Genomic DNA, 17,122 nt, shown 5'->3' with positions numbered 1-17,122 from the left:
AGTGTGAGAAGAGACTAAATAATCTTATTGGCTGAACAGAATCCAGGTTACTTATCTCTGGTTCTAACAGCGCCCATCCTCAGGGGCTGTGCTGCTTGGAATGACCCCAGGTAAATTCACTTCGCCCCATGTTGCCTTGGCTGGACTGCCTTACTGGATCCACAGAGCTTTCCAGGCCCCGGCTTCAAGATCTTTAAATGCGCCCACGCAAGGGTCTGGAACTCTGAAATTAAGAGGAGTGCCCCACTCTGGGATGGGGTAACTGGTGGCAGTGTACTGACTTAAAGTGATTGTGACATTTTAATTATTCTCAATCTGTTACAGCGTGTTTTTCTAAATTGTGCAGTGAAGGGGTGCTAAGTCCAGTCCAAGCGGGTATTATTTGCAGAGAGGGTATAACTAATACTTTTGGGTTAGCCCCATTGTCTACATTAGCTCAGGTTTATTCCTGGAGGCTTCCTAGGCACCCCAGTGGGTGTGTGCAGGGCCCAGCCAGGATTAATTTTGTTACAAGTAAAAGGACTGCAGTAGAGGAGTGGATCGAGGATTCCTACCTCTCCACCATCATCACTGAGATGCTCAGGATCTCCATCACTGTTGACAGCATCAGGCACACAGGGGGGTGTTGCTTGCTCCTGATAACCTAGGGAGAAAAGGAGGGGTTACATTTTGGAGGCACCATTGGGATCCTTCTGCCACCCTGAAATTCTGCAGCAAGAAACCTTTTATATCTATTTTATGCTATTATACTTCTGATTATTTTCCTGAACCCTACTGGACTTTAAAGAACTTTATTTCTTCAATGAACTTTATAATCTCCTCCATCACAGTAAGCTAATGTCCTGGTGTAGAGATTAGCATGCCACCCAGTCAAGCCCTTATCCTGGGTAAGGTCACACTGTCTGTTAGGTGTTGGGAACTGTGAAAATCTTTGGGAAGACCATGATTTTTACGGTTGCTGAGGTGACTCTAACACCTAGACTGTGGCTGTATTGGTGAGAGCGGCTGCTGACTTGGACCCACTGTATGTACTCTAGGAAGTTGGGATTGTGAGTGAAATTGACCCCTGGCCTGTGTTTCTGTCTGGGAGTGCCCAAAAGAGGAGACTATACCAACTAGGACTGCTGATTTTGCAGCTAAAGTGAAGGCTTTGCTGGAAGATGTGATGGCCATCGTTAAACCAGCATCTGTTATGAATGTGTATCTGATAACTGCACTAGGATAATTGGTGGAAGGCTGTACTCAGTCACCCTGTGAGGGAGTTGGGTACTGTAAGATGAGTTTCCTCTCCGGTTAAAAGCTACTCCTGCTGGAGAGGATTACTTTGAATCCTAAATGGGCCAAGCTACCCAGATGATGGAGGAATGCAAATTTCATGCTTTAATCTGATCCTGCTTAATATGTCGGGAACTTTAAATCCCTAACAGAAATCTAGATGGAGCTTGCACGTTAGCCATATTGTGCATGCTTAAAGCTGTATGCAAAATGAGGTCACAGGGTATTCTCCATATTTTGTAATGTTAAGACGAGAAGCTTGATTACCGATGAACTTCTTTTTTTGGGGGGGGGTCTCAGCAGCTGGGTCCTCCCACCCATCTTATCTTCAGTACATGGCTACATTAAAAAGAGACTTGCATGCTGTTTATTCGCTTGCTCAGGCCATAGACGATAAGATGAACCAAGGTAATAAAGACCATTATGATAAGAAGGTGCAATACTATGATCTGCAAGTGGGTGATCAAGTTCTTATCAGGAATCTTGGGCTCCCAGGAAAACATAACCTTGCATACTGTTGGGGTTCGCAGCGCTCCATTTTGGAAAGTCAAATATCTGCGCTATCTTTCTCCCAACTAAAGCTTGAAAAGAATGGCAGCCCATTAAAGATCTTGGATCAAAACCATTTACTTCCTCTGGAGCAATGTGAGAATGGATACTCCACTGATTACTGAGCCAACCCCTGTACCCTAAGCATCGTGCCAGAGGAGACCCTGACACGGTTACCCTAGTGGCTATGTTTGGTTCCCCATTGGTGACTGATTCTAAGGAGGTTTACACTGACTATATATCTATGTATCCTGGACCGCAGATGTTCCTCCTGAGTCTGTTGTATTGTTACTTGAACCACACCAACCTGAAGGTTTAGCTGAAAAACCTCCTTTAAGTCGCCAGGTTTCCCTGTTTTTACCTCCAAGAGATGTTTCCAGGGAAGGCTCAGACCCTCTCAGTAGCCTACTTGGCTCTTTTGGTGTAGACAGGGATCCTGTTACAGATAATTCCTCTCTTCCCAGTAGTAATCCTGTGCAGAATGCAGAGCCTAATAAAGTGTTGTTGACTCCTCCTGCTGAAGAAGAGCTCATGCAGCCCTTAAGGATGTCCCTGCGAGAGATCAGACCCCCTCTGCAATTAACGTATGATGCAGCTGGAGTTGCCCGTGAGGTGTCCAGACCTACTGTGCATCATGGTGTGGCTCTGTCCTCTGGCTCTAAAACACCTATTGAGTCCAAAAGGGAGATGGAGCCTCTAAAGATGGGGACAAGTGTTTATTGGGGCAATGTTCCCCTCAGGTTCGGTGCTTAAATTGTGCCTATTCTAGTGGGCTTGTACTTTGCCCGGCATTGAATGTTACCCCCAGGGATTAAGAATGTAAGTATTATCTTTGTGTTGTTTTCTTTCTTATTATAGTTCCTTAATAGGGATATTAAGGGTTTTTCTGGTGGGGAGTCTCCCCTCCCTCAGAGCTGGGGGGCTCCCTTTGCAGGGGGTGTTGATTTTGCACTTTTATTTTATTTTGTCGTGTGAGGTGTGATTGGTTAGCGTGTTCCTTTGGGAGCTTCACCTCCTGCACAATCAGCCCTGACCACTTCCTCCAAAGGCAGCATTTCAGCTCAGCAGGAGGGCATGTGACAGATAATAGGAGCCCTGTTACCACCACTCGTAAGGATTAGAAAACCTTTCAGAGCTTGGGGAGTTGTGGCACTCTGGTGCTAGGTGATGAGACCCTGCAGTGAGATGCACAAGTTCAGGTAAGTCATTTCCCTTTCCATGCTACACTGTTGCAATGCTGGAATTTTCTCTGTTACTTATCGTGATTTAGCTCAAAAGGCGAGGTTCACAGCTGTGAAATTCCTGGAGGGGCACTTGCTTCTTGTACATGCTACCTTTAGTCTTTCCTGCACTGGATTTTCAGTGCTCTATGTGAGTAGTATGGTCTGTTTTCCTCTGGATTCTCATGTGGTTGTCAGTGTGCAGAGCTCTTTATGCTCATATAGTCCTTTATCTTGCAGGTAGGGACATCAGTTTCTCCCTCCTGTCAGTTTCTCTTTTCCATGGCTATCCTGTTTGTGAAAGGCACCAGACTAACCGCCCTGGACACTGGTATATGCCATGAATCCACAGAAGTGGGGGAGGGGGGACGTGGGCAGCAGCAGGGCAAGCTTAGGTTCACACACACGGCTCCCTTCGTCCTGCACCTTGGTAGTGTGCTTCAGGTCTGACCTGTGACTGTTATAAAAGGTACACTCACCTTGTTCTCCAACAACTATCCCAGAGCATAAGAAGCTGGGGCACTCTGCTGGCCTATTCAGTTCTCTGCTCAGCCTGCCATGAAAGGTGCCGGTTGATGCCTTTTGTGATGTTCACTGGGGAGATTGAATCTATCTCCCTTTGTAAGTATTCTCACACTTCTTATCAAACTGTCTGTACTGGGCTATCTTGATTATCACTTCAAAAGTTTTTTTTCCTTACTTAATTGGCCGCTCAGAGTTGGTTAGACAACTCCCACCTTTTCATGCTCTCTGTATGTGTATATATATCTCCTCAATATATGTTCCATTCCATGCATCCGAAGAAGTGGGCTGTAGCCCACGAAAGCTTATGCTCAAATAAATTTGTTAGTCTCTAAGGTGCCACAAGTACTCCTGTTCTTTTTGTGGATACAGACTAATACGGCTGCTACTCTGAAAACTGGGGAGATGGTACACCAGATGAGAACAACTTACGGCTGCTGTTGACCTGGGCTGCATTTGAGCCAATAGCTTATCTCCTAATCCCTCTAGCACCTATCTTGGACTTAATAATTCTTGGTACAAGTTGGTCATCAATGTTAGACTTAACCAGCATGATAGTGTGCAGCCTTGCCTCATTCTTGTGCCCACTTGATGCTCCAAAGGGGATTGCTGCTGCTCTTGCTTTTGTTGTAGTGTATGGTGTGGTTGTGGTGTATGTGAAGGTACACCTGATGGCCCTGGTTTGTTTTCTGTTTTGACTATCCACACCTACTCTTTCTTGCTGAAGACTCACATTCAGATGGTCAAACAGAACTGCCCCCCCATACCAATGTTGGCATGTCACAACACAAGCATTGCTTTCGTACATCAGCCGTCTTCAGGCAAATATCGTAGGGTGATGACATTGCATCTTCCCCAAGTGAATGTGGGACACTGGTAATGTCCTGCCAGCTTACAATCAAAATTGTTACTGCCCCACACAACTCAGCAAGCTTATTCTGAGGCTGCACTTTCAAACTGTATTCAGTTAGCTCTGACGGGATCTGCACAAATGCCACCTTGTGGCTGGAGCACTGTTTGGTGGTTAAAACAAAGGAGTGTAGGAAGGAGATGTGGGTTCTACTCCCAGCTTTGACAGTGATTTGCTGCATGACCTTGGCTGAGATACTGTCCCTCTTTCCACACACAATCCACATCGAATGACACGTATACTCACTAACTCACATTGGCATGAAGATGAGGCTTCATTCATTAGTGGTTGTGGAGCGTGTTGAGATCCTAGGCTGGAAGGTGCTGGGAAGATCATTACTGACACCGATAAGACAGGCTGTGCTGTGCTGCAATTCTCATAATGTTACCACCGCTGCTGCTGCTTCTGTCCTCCTCCTACCCCCAGCCCTGCTCCATTAACAGCTCCTGTGCTCCGTGGTGCCTCTCCCTGACGCTCAAAGGAAAGGAGGAAAGCATTGCAGAGTTGCCACCTGCCATCCGTGGATAGGAAAGTATCCATTCCCTCAATGTGCTCCCTTTCCAGGATGTGAAAATGGTATGTTCAATTAAAATGCCCTTCTGCTGGGACTGGCTGCCAGTTCCCAGGAGATGCAGGTACAAATGGAGCTGCCATGCACACTGGAACTCTGAGGTTATTATTGCACTTTACTTTTTTATTGCAGCAGATGTTAGCAAGAAGATACAACAATAGGTGACAGGAGAAGCCTTTCAAATATACAATACCACCACATCAGCCTCTTGTGAGTAAGGTTGACACTTCAGGCAGTTGTAGGCACCATGTGCTGTATCTCAGATTTCCTGGATTTAGCTGAGGTCTTCTGCCAGCCAAGTAGAGAATTGGGGGGATGCTTTGGGGGGACTCTTTTAAGTGCTGGAGCAGTTGGTGGTTGTTTTGGAGAATGTACTCTTGGTGAAAGCCTGGGTGTCTTTAATGTGGATGCTTGGGTTGATGTCAAGCATGGCGAAGCCCAGCAAAGATTGGAACTGGTTAAGTGAACATGCAGGAAGGGCAGTGTTAGCAAAGGGCAAACTTCAACAGAGTCCAGAGCAGAGATTAGGACAAAATTAATTTCCAGGAGCCAGATTCTTCACTGCTTTGTACCCTGTGATGTCATTTGTTCCTTTGCAAAGTGATTGCAAAATGCTGCAGAATCTAAGTGGCAGCACTGTACACTCGCTTTGCTCAGCTGTAAATGACAACGCAGGGTGCAAGGCAGAGAAACAGGTCCCAGATCTCCAGTTCTCTGAAAATTCAGAGATTTAAATCTCCTGAGTTTTGTTGAGACCACTATAAAAATAGAAGCCATTTACAAAATTCATACACAGATTTGAATTCCAAATCCTCCCATAATTTGGGGTTAGATGATTGGTGCCTACCCATACTGGGTGGGCACCAGCTAAACGGGAGGACATGTGACCTCCCCAGGTGTCTCCTCCCTGCCCTGCCCCCAGCCCGGGTCCCCTGCACTCTCCCCACCCCATGTTACCTGTGGGGGTAGAGGGGACTCTATCCTCCCGCTGCACTGGCTCCCCCTCCCCCTGGCACGTTCAGCTGCTCTCCTGGGCAGCTAGGTCTGGCCCAATGCAGCACAGCAGCTGCCTGAGAGAGCATCTGGCTGCAACGGTGGCAGGCTGCTCCCCCATGCTGGCTTGTCTTCAGGGACAGGGGCCGAGTGAGCCGGAGCCCACCTTCCCCATGTGCAGCAGCAGCTACCTGGGAGAGAGGCTCGCTAGGGAGGAGTGGCAGTGGCTCGCTCTGGCTTCGGGAGATAGGGGCTGACTCCAAGCATGCTGGGCAGGGAGGGTACTCCAGCTTGCTCTTGGTCTTTGTCCCATAAGCCAAGCCTGGGTGGGAGGCAGCGCGCCACCACTGCAGCCAGATGTTCTCCCAGGCAACTGCTGGGTTGCACCAGGCAGTTCATCTAAGCCCTTAAAAGTTCAGATGAATCATCACTAAACTTTTCAACTCTCTGCAGAAGTTGTAAATTTGGGCTAATAGTCTTGGGAGAAGGTGCTTTTCCTGTGCTGTATTTTCTGCTATTAGTAGAGCCTGTGCCGTATCTCCTGCAGAATGGTGGTTCTTTAGGTTCTAGCCTCAAAGCTGGAGATACAGAGGCAGCACTCACACAAATTGGGTGCGGGAAAAAAGTTCTCATGCCACCAAGGTTCAAGGTTTCCCATTCAATGGCAGGTGTGGGGAAAGGTTTGGCAGGGTGCCATGTTTATTATATTATATCCAAAGCAGCCCAAGCATCCTTTGTGACAGAAGCATAAACCTCTTGGCTTTAAAAGTGAGTTGTTTTCCTCTTTAATGGCTACATCTTTCCATTCTGTAACAGCAGTAGGGTAAGGGAAAGCATGTGGCTTTTGCTTTAAAAGGCTTTCCTTTGATCCCTTCTACAAGCCTGTTCTCTTTGGGGAGTGACTTATTTCATAATTAGCCTCGGAATATAGGATACTGTAGGAGTGGAGGGCTGCACTGGGAGCAAGGGGCAGACATAGCTTCTCAGAATCTCCTGATTTCTGGCAGAACTGTCACCAAGACTGGCCCTTGTTCAAAATGGCTGCTGTCTGCCATTACTTTAAAATGGACTGAAGCCACACGAGGCCTACAGTCAAAATAGAGGCCATTTCCTTACAACTTTTCCATGTGGAAGTGAGTGTGCCCCTAGTAAAGATGGGCTGGCACTTCCCATTGGAAGGTGGCTTCCACCCTTAACACAGTTCCAAAATCAGGAGTCAGAAAGTATGAATTTAAATCTCATGATTTTGGGGGGATCTGGTTATTGAATGCGGAGGCTGTGGTCACAATATTCCCAGCATCACCTCTCCCTCCCCTGCACCAGAGCCTTCTAGGTAATCCCATTGCACTTGGCCAGCAGTTACAGTTGGATGCTTGGAGTGAACTTGTGGTGATGAGTGGAGAGGGTCTCTGGTGCTTTTGGTGATGAATTGTGTCCTTCCTTCTCCGTCCCCCCTCTCACCCCTCCCCTCACCCCCAGGTTTCGTCAGTTTTGACAATCCAACTAGTGCTCAGGCAGCCATTCAGGCCATGAACGGCTTCCAGATCGGCATGAAGAGGCTAAAGGTCCAACTAAAGCGGCCAAAAGATGCCAACAGACCCTACTGACCCCTGCTCACCCTGGCCCTGCAAACAGGTAAGGCATTGGCAGACCAGACTGCCCCAACTGTGGTACAAGCAGGAGAGTGTGGGAGTAGGGTGGTGTTTTCACCAAATCATCTGTGCTTGCTGCCAGGAAGCCAGGGGGCAGTATGGCATCTCCTGTTGTTTCATTCATGACAGAATGATGCTGACTTCTGTTGATCTGTGCACCGCTGCCATTTGTTGGAGAGTGTTGGACCTTTGACTTAGCTATCAAAGCTGCTCCTTTAGCTCTGCCTTATTCTTTCGGACCTGGTAGCCCTGAGTTTGAATCAGTGTGGTCCAGTGGCTAGAGCGCCAGATAAGGACTCACTCCCAGATCTGCTTCTGACTGGCTGGGCGACCTGGGGGCAAGTCACTGTCCCTCTCTGGGCTTCAGTTTCCCCATCTGAAAAATAGCGATAATGATGTTTGCCATCTTTTTAAAGTACTTTGAGATCACTTAGTGCTAGATATTGTTATTATTGTTGCTTCCTTTCGAGTTGGTGTCTTGTGTGTATCATATGCAGCCACAAACCATTGCAAAGTCCCTGATCAGCAGGGATCCTAGAAATCCATTTACCATGGAAAAACACAGAATTTGCATTTTTACAGAGAATCTTTGGGTTTTATTCTGGGTGCCCAGCTCTGAAGGTAGAGCGGAGAGCGGTGGCTCCTGGCAAGGCACCCAGCTCTGAAGGCAGCGCTACCACCAGCAGCAGTGCACAAGTAAGGTTGACATCAGGGCCGTACTTAGGCATATACATATACACAGCTGCATAGGTCACCTGAACATTTGGGGAGCTCCTGGGTCTTAGTGTCCACCCATTCACCTCTTCCTATCCCTGTTCTGACCCTTCCTGCAGGCTCCCACCACAGCTGGCTGCTGCAGCCTGTTGTGTCTTCCTCCAGAGGGGATCTGGTACTTAAAAGTGAACAACCCTTCCAGCCTGCCAGACCTATTAGCACAACATTGAAACTGTTAAAGAGCCATTCAAGTGGTAATGAAGCCATTTAACAGGCATTTGCCAACCCCCAGGTATATACTGTCAATTTTTGAATTTACTGACAAAGGCCTTGGCTACACTTGAGAGTTACAGCACTGTTAGTGGCCTTATAGTGCTGTAACTCACTCCCCATCCACACTGGCAAGGCACATACAGCGCTGTATCTCCGTGGCTACAGCGCTGCTTGTACTCCACCTCCACGAGAGGAGTAAAGCGTATAGTGCTGCTACTGCAGCGCTGGGGCACCAGTGTAAACAGGGAATAATCTTAGTACGCTGTAACTGACCTCCGGAAGCTTCCTATTATCCTTTTAAGTGAAGATTACTCTCTTTGTTTTGTTGTGATGCCTCTCTTTATTTTGTTGTGAACTCCAGGCTCCCGAGCTGGTTATCAAAAAAACAAACACAGCTAGTGTTTGCTGTGAATGAACAGAGGCAGGCAGGGGGGCACCCTTTGGAACACCCACAGCTAGTGTTTGCTTGAAGAGAGGGAGAGGGCTTGAGGTGAGAAGCAGCGTGGGGGGGGGGTTCATTTCGGGGAGGCTGCTTATCTGGTCTGTGAGGAAAAAAACAAACAGCTGTTGTTTGCTTTCAGTGAGTGAGAGAGGGGTGGGGAAGGGGGTTGGAACTTGCAAGGCAGCTGTTGACAGAGTGTCGGCTCCAAAACTCCACTCTCTCTCTCCCCTACGCTCCCTGTCACACTCCACCCCACCCCCTTCTTTTGAAAAGCATGTTGCAGCCACTTAACGCTGGGATAGCTGCCCATAATGCACCGCTCCCAATGTCGCTGTCAATGTTGCAAATGTGGCCACGACAGTGCGCTGTCAGCTGTCAGTGTGGACAGACTGCAGCGCGTTCCCTACTCAGCTGTACGAAGACAGGTTTAACTCCCAGCTCTGTACAGCTGCAAGTGTAACCATACCCAAAAACAGATGTGCATTACTGTAATATTTACTAGAACATGTTAGTCTACAAGACCTTAGTTTAAAATGTGCTTTAAAAATATTTCATTAGTATGTTGCTGAAGATTATAAAATCACATCTCTAAAAAAACCCTTGCATAGATTTTTAGATGCACAATCTGAGTATTCATCTTTAGCCTTAAAGGCTTTGATCTTCAGACATATCATTTTTTAAATAAATCCTTCAAATGACCACCCTTATCTAAAATACACATGCGAGCCCGGGCTGCCGTCAGGCATAGGGGCACCAGTTTAATAATACTGCATAGGGCCCCTAAGGACGGCCATGTGTGGCATGGTATGCAGCTGCCACTCTCCAGCCACCCAGCTCTGGACGGCTAGGGAAACCAAAGTTCAGTTTTTCTTTTTTAATTGCGAAAAAATGCAGATTTTAATGTTTTTTATCAGAGAATTTGAGGGGTTTTATCACAGAAAACTGGGATCCCTGCTGATCGTGCACTGTTTATAGTAACACCTACCTACATGCAATAGCAGCATCAAAACTGATATCCAAAAACACATGGGGTAGTTACTCTCCTGAAGCAAGTCCCCCAAATCTAGCCAAGGGCAGTGATGCACAAGCACATGGTGTGCCAACCACAGAGAGGATTAGAAGCTATTTATTTGCTAACTGCTCAGAGTTCAGCTAGTTTTCAGAGGGATAAGCACTAGGTTTGTCCTTGACCCTACTGGACGCACACCAGATGCCTGTTCCCACCACTTATTCAGACCATTCACCTTCCAGACCGCCGAACCCTTCCCAGGTACACTAAGGGCACTTTCCAATAGAGACGGCTCAAGCTGCAGAACTGGGATCTGAATTTCAGAGAAGGGAAAGAATTGAGAGTGTTTGGATTCAGGGTGTGGGTTCAGGTCTCTCTCTGCTTTGAAAGCGTGCTGGCCTTTCCACTTCCAAAACGTCATCTGCCAGTACTTCCAGACAGAGGTCTCTAAACAGGACATTGTGATTGGGGAAAGTCAGGCCTGAACTCGGGGTATCTGAACCATATTGGATAAAATCAGATTTTCAAACTGAATCTTCCCTAAAATGCAAATGCACCAGCGCCCCTTCTCCCCACAGTATTAATCACACTACCACTTCTCCATCCAATCTCCAACCCAAATGCAACTGGACCGAAACTCCCAAGTCCTTTCACAGGTTTTAAATGCTCTGTTCAAGTTTCATTTGCTATTCCCATTTTATTTTCAGGCACATTTTGCTTCCCTGCCTCTAGCCAGGACATAGAAGCAGCAAACACTAAGCTGAAACTAGGAAACAGTAGGCGAAATCTAGTGAGAAAGCTTATTTGTGCACCATTTCTAAGCTAGCTGTGAGGCCAAGAGACTAGGTGGGTTTAAATGAGTATCCAAAATCCTGGCTCTGAAGTGATTCCTATCCTTTGGCTGATTACTGTTTTGATTGTAGATAGTAGTGACTGGAGATGTTTGTTAGTCATGAATTTGTAGCTGTCCAGGACTAGCACTGTGCTGCCCTAATCCTCGTGGGAACATGATGGTCTTTAGACAGTGACACGGGGCCTATTACTCTGCCTCTTCCAAATACTGAGGGGGATACAGCAGTTTGACCCTCTTTTAGAACTGGAGGGGAGAGGCTTCCACAGAAAATGTCAGATTCGTGGTGAAAAGTTAAAATATTTTGGCCAAAACTGAAATAATTTTATTCTGAAAGGCTGCCATAGTGCCTCATGGGTGCTGTAGTTTGGGTGTATCATACCCCCATTCTCCTCAGTTGGGCAGGCTCCCTGGTCAGACTACATCTCCCAGGATGCACTATGGTCCCCATTCTTAATTAGGAAGCAGTGTGGCCATGGTGCATCATGGGAAATAATGTCCAGCTAAGGATCATACAGGAGAATAGGTTCATGAGGTACCTGAACTACAACTCCCATGAGGCACTGCAGCAACATATCCAGACTGAAATATGGTTGGTTTTCGCTGGAAACCAAAATTATTTCAGTTTTCACTCATTTCATTTTTTTTGTTGAAAAACTGATGTTTTCCACAGGACTCAGATGCTTTTTCAAGAAAAATGAATTCTGGCAAAAACCCAAATTTCTGTCAAAAACCAGTTTTGAGATTAAAACAAATTTTGGACCAGCTCCACCCTTTCTGATTGTGTTGCCACCTGCTGCTCTGAGTGGTCAGGTGCAACTAAGCAGCCATCCTGTAGCAGTCTACATTTGCTCCCTGCTTCAAAATACATTCCCCAGAGACATGTACATTCAAATGTGACATTTGATAGGTCACCCAGAGAACAGCCAGCCGAGAAACAGACTATGCTGTTTCGAAGATAGGCTGAGATAAGATGAGGAAAGGATATCTCCTCCAGCTCCACCAGCCAAAGTGCAAGGATCACATACAGATGCACTTTGGCTGGTATGGGCATTCCGGGGAGAGGGGATTCACCAGCAGATAAAATAGTGTACACAGATTCAGCACTTACTTGCACATCTTAGAGCCTCAGGCCACGTTGCCACAAGATCATTATTCTGAAGGGATTTGGGGGAAGGATATATGGCTGAGCTTGTACAAGGAGCTGCTGGCATGTTTTCCCTCTTTGATACAACTTACACTTGAAACTAGCTCCAACCATCTAATTAGGAGGATGGAGCAGAGGGGATGGAACGCCTGATGGCAGGGTTGTACTCTAACGGTATGGCTACATTAGAAATTTCAAAGCGCTGCCCCGGCAGCGCTGTGGGAGCGCTGCCGCGGCAGCACTTTGAAGTGTGAGTGTAGTCAGAGCCGCAGCGCTGGGAGAGAGCTCTCCCAGCGCTGCTTGTAAACCACATCCCTTATGGGTGTAGCATGCAGCGCTGGCTGCCGCCCTGATTACACTGACACTTTACAGCGGTGCATCTTGCAGCGCTCAGGGGGGTGTTTTTTCACACCCCTGAGCGCGAAAGTTGCAGCGCTGTAAAGTGCCAATGTAGCCAAGCCCTAAGACAGATAGTTGTGGCATGATCCTCACCAGGAAAGGCTGGTACATGAATGAGTGAACCCCTGAGAGACTCCCCAAAATTAGCAAACAGTTGACTTGTAGATTCATGTGCACACATGTGGCTATGAGAGATATACAGGCATAATTACAAGGCTCTTCCAACACACTCACTCTCCAGGCTCTCTGAACATACACAGCTCTCTCTCTCTAGGCAAAATATTTTCAGCAAATGGTAAATTTGTCAGTGAATTTTTCAGGACTCCCGAACGATTTGCAAATTCTAGTTGAATTTGGTGAATAGTTTTGGACAGAAAAAAATGTTTTTTTCCCCAAAAAATGTCAAAACGGTTAATTTTTATTGTTTTGAAATTAAAAGTTTCAACTTTCTATTTTGAAATATTTTGTTTCTAAATTTAGCTATACTTATTCTGAAAACACAAAAAAGGGTGAAAAATACCTCAAAATTAAACACATGCACACGCTACTCCCATCGTGCACTAAGAAAGGATGTGCAACTGTAACCCACACACCTTCTGGGTGTGGTGTTCTGTCCCATTTGGTGGCATTAAGACCACTCAGAGAGTATTAAATGAGTCTGCTCTACAGCGTTAGCTAATAGCCAGCTGGCTTTTAGCTCATGTGATAGAGGCTCATGCACTAAGTTCCAGAGGTCCCTGGTTCAAACCCACCCACTGATGACCTTGGTCTGTGAGCATTACCCAGTACTCCTGCAATGATACATGCTGCTGTCATGACCAGTAATGCCCCCTCTTCTCAGTAGTCATTTGCAAGTTTAGTTGCATCTCCCAGACTTGTTCTGCCAATAAGATACAAGTCACCATCTGAGCAATGCTGCAAGGGGCTCCTGGTCCAGGCTGATTTTTGCCTGTTATGATTCTGTAGCACACTAGAAGTTTAGTGATTTTTTTTTTTTCGCTATCAAGATTTGTTCTATTATTTTACTCAGGCTAGGGATGGATCTTATGGGGTATAAGTTGGTAGGATCATGTCTCTTTCTGCTTTAGATCAGTACTGCATTTTCTTTTCTCCATTCTTCTGGTACCTTTCCAGCTTTCTGAGGGCTGTCCAAAATAATTGTCAGTGGTACAGTAAGTTTTTACCAATTGATGTCCTATGAGTCATAATGTCAGGAAGGGCTGGCTCGTCCATGTAGGGACACTCAGCCACACTGAGAGAAACAAGCCCTCAACAGATTTTGCCATATGAGGTCTTTCCTAAGTAGCATCTAAGCCAGAGGTTCTCAAGCTGTGGGTTGGGTTCCCAAATTGGGTCGTGACCCCATTTTAATAGGGTCGCCAGGGTTGGCATTAGACTGGCTGGAGCTAAGGGCTAAAGAGAGGGGCGGGGCTCGAATGGGCTCAGGCTTCAGTCCTCCCTCCTGGGGTCATATAGTAATATTTGTTGTCAGAAGGGGGTCATGACGCAATGAAGTTTGAGAACCCCTGACTAAGAAAACATGGCTAAAGACACCTGACTTCTGTGTTTGCTTGTGTAAGAAGTGAAAGTGCAACAGGAGAGTAATTAGATTGCTGAACTGAAAACTAATTACAAGCAAAGGGCTTGGTGATGCAGGGAACTATAGTCTGCCCCATCCACTCTGGAGACTTGAGAACATGAACCCAGAGGTGAAAGTAAGCCAGTACGGACCGGTACAGAGGACCAGTAAGAAAAGGAGACTGGCTGAGGGAGGGAGAAGCCTTCCCCCTGCATAAGAATAGTTTAAACTCAGCTGTTCCCTGAGTGGTTCAGCCCTCAGGGTTAGGAGTGGTTTCTGGCATCCTTGTTAATTTCACTCACAGTAACTGGGGGGGGGGGGGGGGTGTGTTTGACCATGGCAGGGGCAGTCCTTTTCTGCTCCTGGGATAAGGAGATCTCTCCAATACTAATATACACAACAAATACAAGCATTTGGCTGCACAGCTTAAATCCAGAGCTAATAAAAGCAGGTGGAAGGGGAAAACTCACTGTCACATTGGTTTCTCGTCTCCTCCCTCCCCCTCCTCCAGCCAGGCTGCAGATAAGGCTCTGCATTCCTCCCCCGCTCCCCCCCTGCAGGGGTTCTCCTCTAGGCTGTAGCTTGCAGTAGGGACGCTGGCTGAGATGCCTGCTGCTGCTGCCTGCATGAGAACAATTTAAACTCAGTTGTTCCCTGTGCAGTTCAGCCCTCAGGGTTAGAAGCCGTTTCTGGCATCCTTGTTAATTTCACTCCCAGTTGTTGTTGGGGTGGGGAGGGCGTGTGTGACCATGGCAGGGGCAGTTCTTTTCTGCCTCCGGGATGAGGGGATCTCCTATACACAAAAAACACAATCAAAATCAGGAACCATTTCCAAGTTCAAATCTATCCCATTCCCTCCCCAGCAAAGGATCATGGTTGTGATGTGCAAACTGCTTGCAGATCCTCTTTGAAATGTTACTGAACCAGCAGGGAACAGCTGAGTTTAAAGTGTTCTTATGCAGGAGGCTGGCTTCTCCCTCCCTCAGCCAGTCTCCCTGCTCCCTGCTGCAAGCTAGAGGGAAGCCCCTACAGCTGCTGCTCAGTGCCAGGCAGGGAGAGAGCATGGAGTCTAGTGCCCGCAGCCTGGCTGGAGGAGGAGGGAAGACACGGAGAAAAAAGTGACAGTGAATTTTCCCTTTTTCAGGCTTATTCCAACAGTAAAGTTTTATTACAGACAGTACTGGTAGTAGTAACAGTAGCTTTATTTTCTCTATCCATGTCATGCAATGGGAGGGATCCATGAAGTATGTAGGAGAGGTGGGTTGCTTGCGATTGGACCATATGGTAAGAAATGTAAATTACTTTCACTCCTGCCCAAACCCCAGGGCTCCCAGCCGCCTCTGCAGCTGTTACCCCTGGGGGTGATTGAAAGGGCCTGGCTCCTACCTTCAGCTGAATCCCTGAGCCCTTTAAATCCTGATTTAAAAGCCCTGGGCTTTAAAGGCCCCACCTCTTCCGATAGAGGCCATGGCTCTTCTGGTTGAGGCCCCTCCCCCTCTGCAGGACTCTGGAGTACCGGCAAGTCCTTTAAGTTACTTTCATCCCTGCATGAATCTGAATTAGGGCACGGCGACCACATGGTTTGAAATCGTGGTCCCTTGGAGGTGTTTATCTGCAGTACAACGCAGATTGGTGCAGTTGGCAGGCGCTGATCAGGGATGGTCCCGGGACTGCAATCAAGGCAAAACAATAAAGGGAAGTGGGGGCTAAGACTGGAATAGAAAAGGAAGCAACAAGTCGGGATCGAGGTGCATTGTATGGATCCAGGACTAGAATAGCAGGAGGGGCTGCTGTCAGCATTAAAGTGCAATTGGCAGAGTTGTGTGGGGAGCTCACAACTGAAACTACAGCAAGTAGCTTGGCAGCATGGTCTATTGGAAGAGCTGACTAGGAGAAAAGCAGGAGGGACTGCAGATCAGGACCACGGACTGGCCTGGGTGGCTGGGCATAGGAAAGCCTGACTGCTGTCAGCCTGACTCTAAGCAGGATGATTTTGTTTCTGATTTTCATAAGCACACTCCTGCAACCAGCTCATCCAGGGAAAAAGAGAGGTTGTGTATTGAGTCAGTCAGATACAATGGTGCTAACCCTCATGGTGTTACCAGCGTCTGGTGATATTTGATGTTTTTCTTAAAGCTCCAACTCTTAGAGTCATGTGATGAGGTGAAAATCTCAGCTTTCATTTAAAAAAAACCCCAAGTTTCTAGCCTTTCTGGTTGCAGAGACAGGCTTAAAAACATGGCCTAAAATGCTCGAAGACCAGAAAGCATATTAAAAGCACCCCGGATTTTTTTTAAATCTCCTGGTTTGTATGCCAATCTCATGATTTTATGGGACCTGTCTCATGAGTTTTGAATGCTTGGGGGTGGTAATACTGAAATATACAAACATGAAGCTGGGGCAGTGACTCATCAAGATGAGAATCCTGTGGCACCTTATAGACTAAAAGACGTTTTGGAGCATGAGCTTTCGTGGGTGAATACCCACTTCGTCAGATGCATGTAGTGGAAATTTCCAGGGGCAGGTATATATATGCAGGCCAAGCTCTAGAGATAATGAGTTTAGTTAATCAGGGAGGATGAGGCCCTGTTTAGCTAGTTGAGGTGTGACAAACCAAGGAGGCAGCAAATTGGTTCTGTTTGCAGCCATTCACAGTCTATTTGTTTGTCCTGAGCTGATGGTGTCAATTTGCAGATGAACTGAAGCTCAGCAGTTTCTCTTTGAAGTCTGGGTGCTGAAGGTTTTTGCGAGGATGGCCACCTTAAAGTTGCTAGCTATAGTAGTGGCCAGGGAGCGTTGAATGTGTTCTCCTACAGGTCTTTATGCTATGTTGCCATTCACTGCATAACTGATTTGTTGATAGCCATTTATCCTTTCCGTAGCGACTAGTCCAGTTTGGCCCCGAGTGTACAACTAGCGAGGCGGATGCTGCTGCTGCATATGATGGCGTATATATACATTGGGACGTGCCAGGTGAATGAACCGATGAGGGTGCGTGGCTGATCTGGTTATCCTGT

General features: G+C 47.0%; 1 protein-coding gene across 6 annotated transcripts in view; it reads left to right on the top strand.

The window, feature by feature from the left end:
- CELF6 (CUGBP Elav-like family member 6) overlaps window positions 1-17,122 on the top strand; it is a 213,277-nt gene that overhangs the window by 182,224 nt on the left and 13,931 nt on the right. For 5 of the 6 annotated variants that reach the window (XM_032769395.2, XM_032769316.2, XM_032769328.2 and 2 more), the window contains one exon: window positions 7,520-7,675. The exons of the other annotated variant lie outside the window; for it this stretch is intronic. In XM_032769395.2, the coding sequence (XP_032625286.2) occupies window positions 7,520-7,647 (128 nt within the window). In that variant the 3' untranslated portion in view covers window positions 7,648-7,675. The remainder of the gene's footprint in view (window positions 1-7,519; window positions 7,676-17,122) is intronic. 6 annotated transcript variants of the gene reach the window in all.

Source organism: Chelonoidis abingdonii, chromosome 9 (assembly GCF_003597395.2).
Source record: "Chelonoidis abingdonii isolate Lonesome George chromosome 9, CheloAbing_2.0, whole genome shotgun sequence".
Taxonomy (NCBI): Eukaryota; Metazoa; Chordata; order Testudines; family Testudinidae; genus Chelonoidis; species Chelonoidis abingdonii.
Note: the sequence above shows the minus strand (reverse complement) of the source record. Positions and strands in the feature narration are given on the sequence as shown.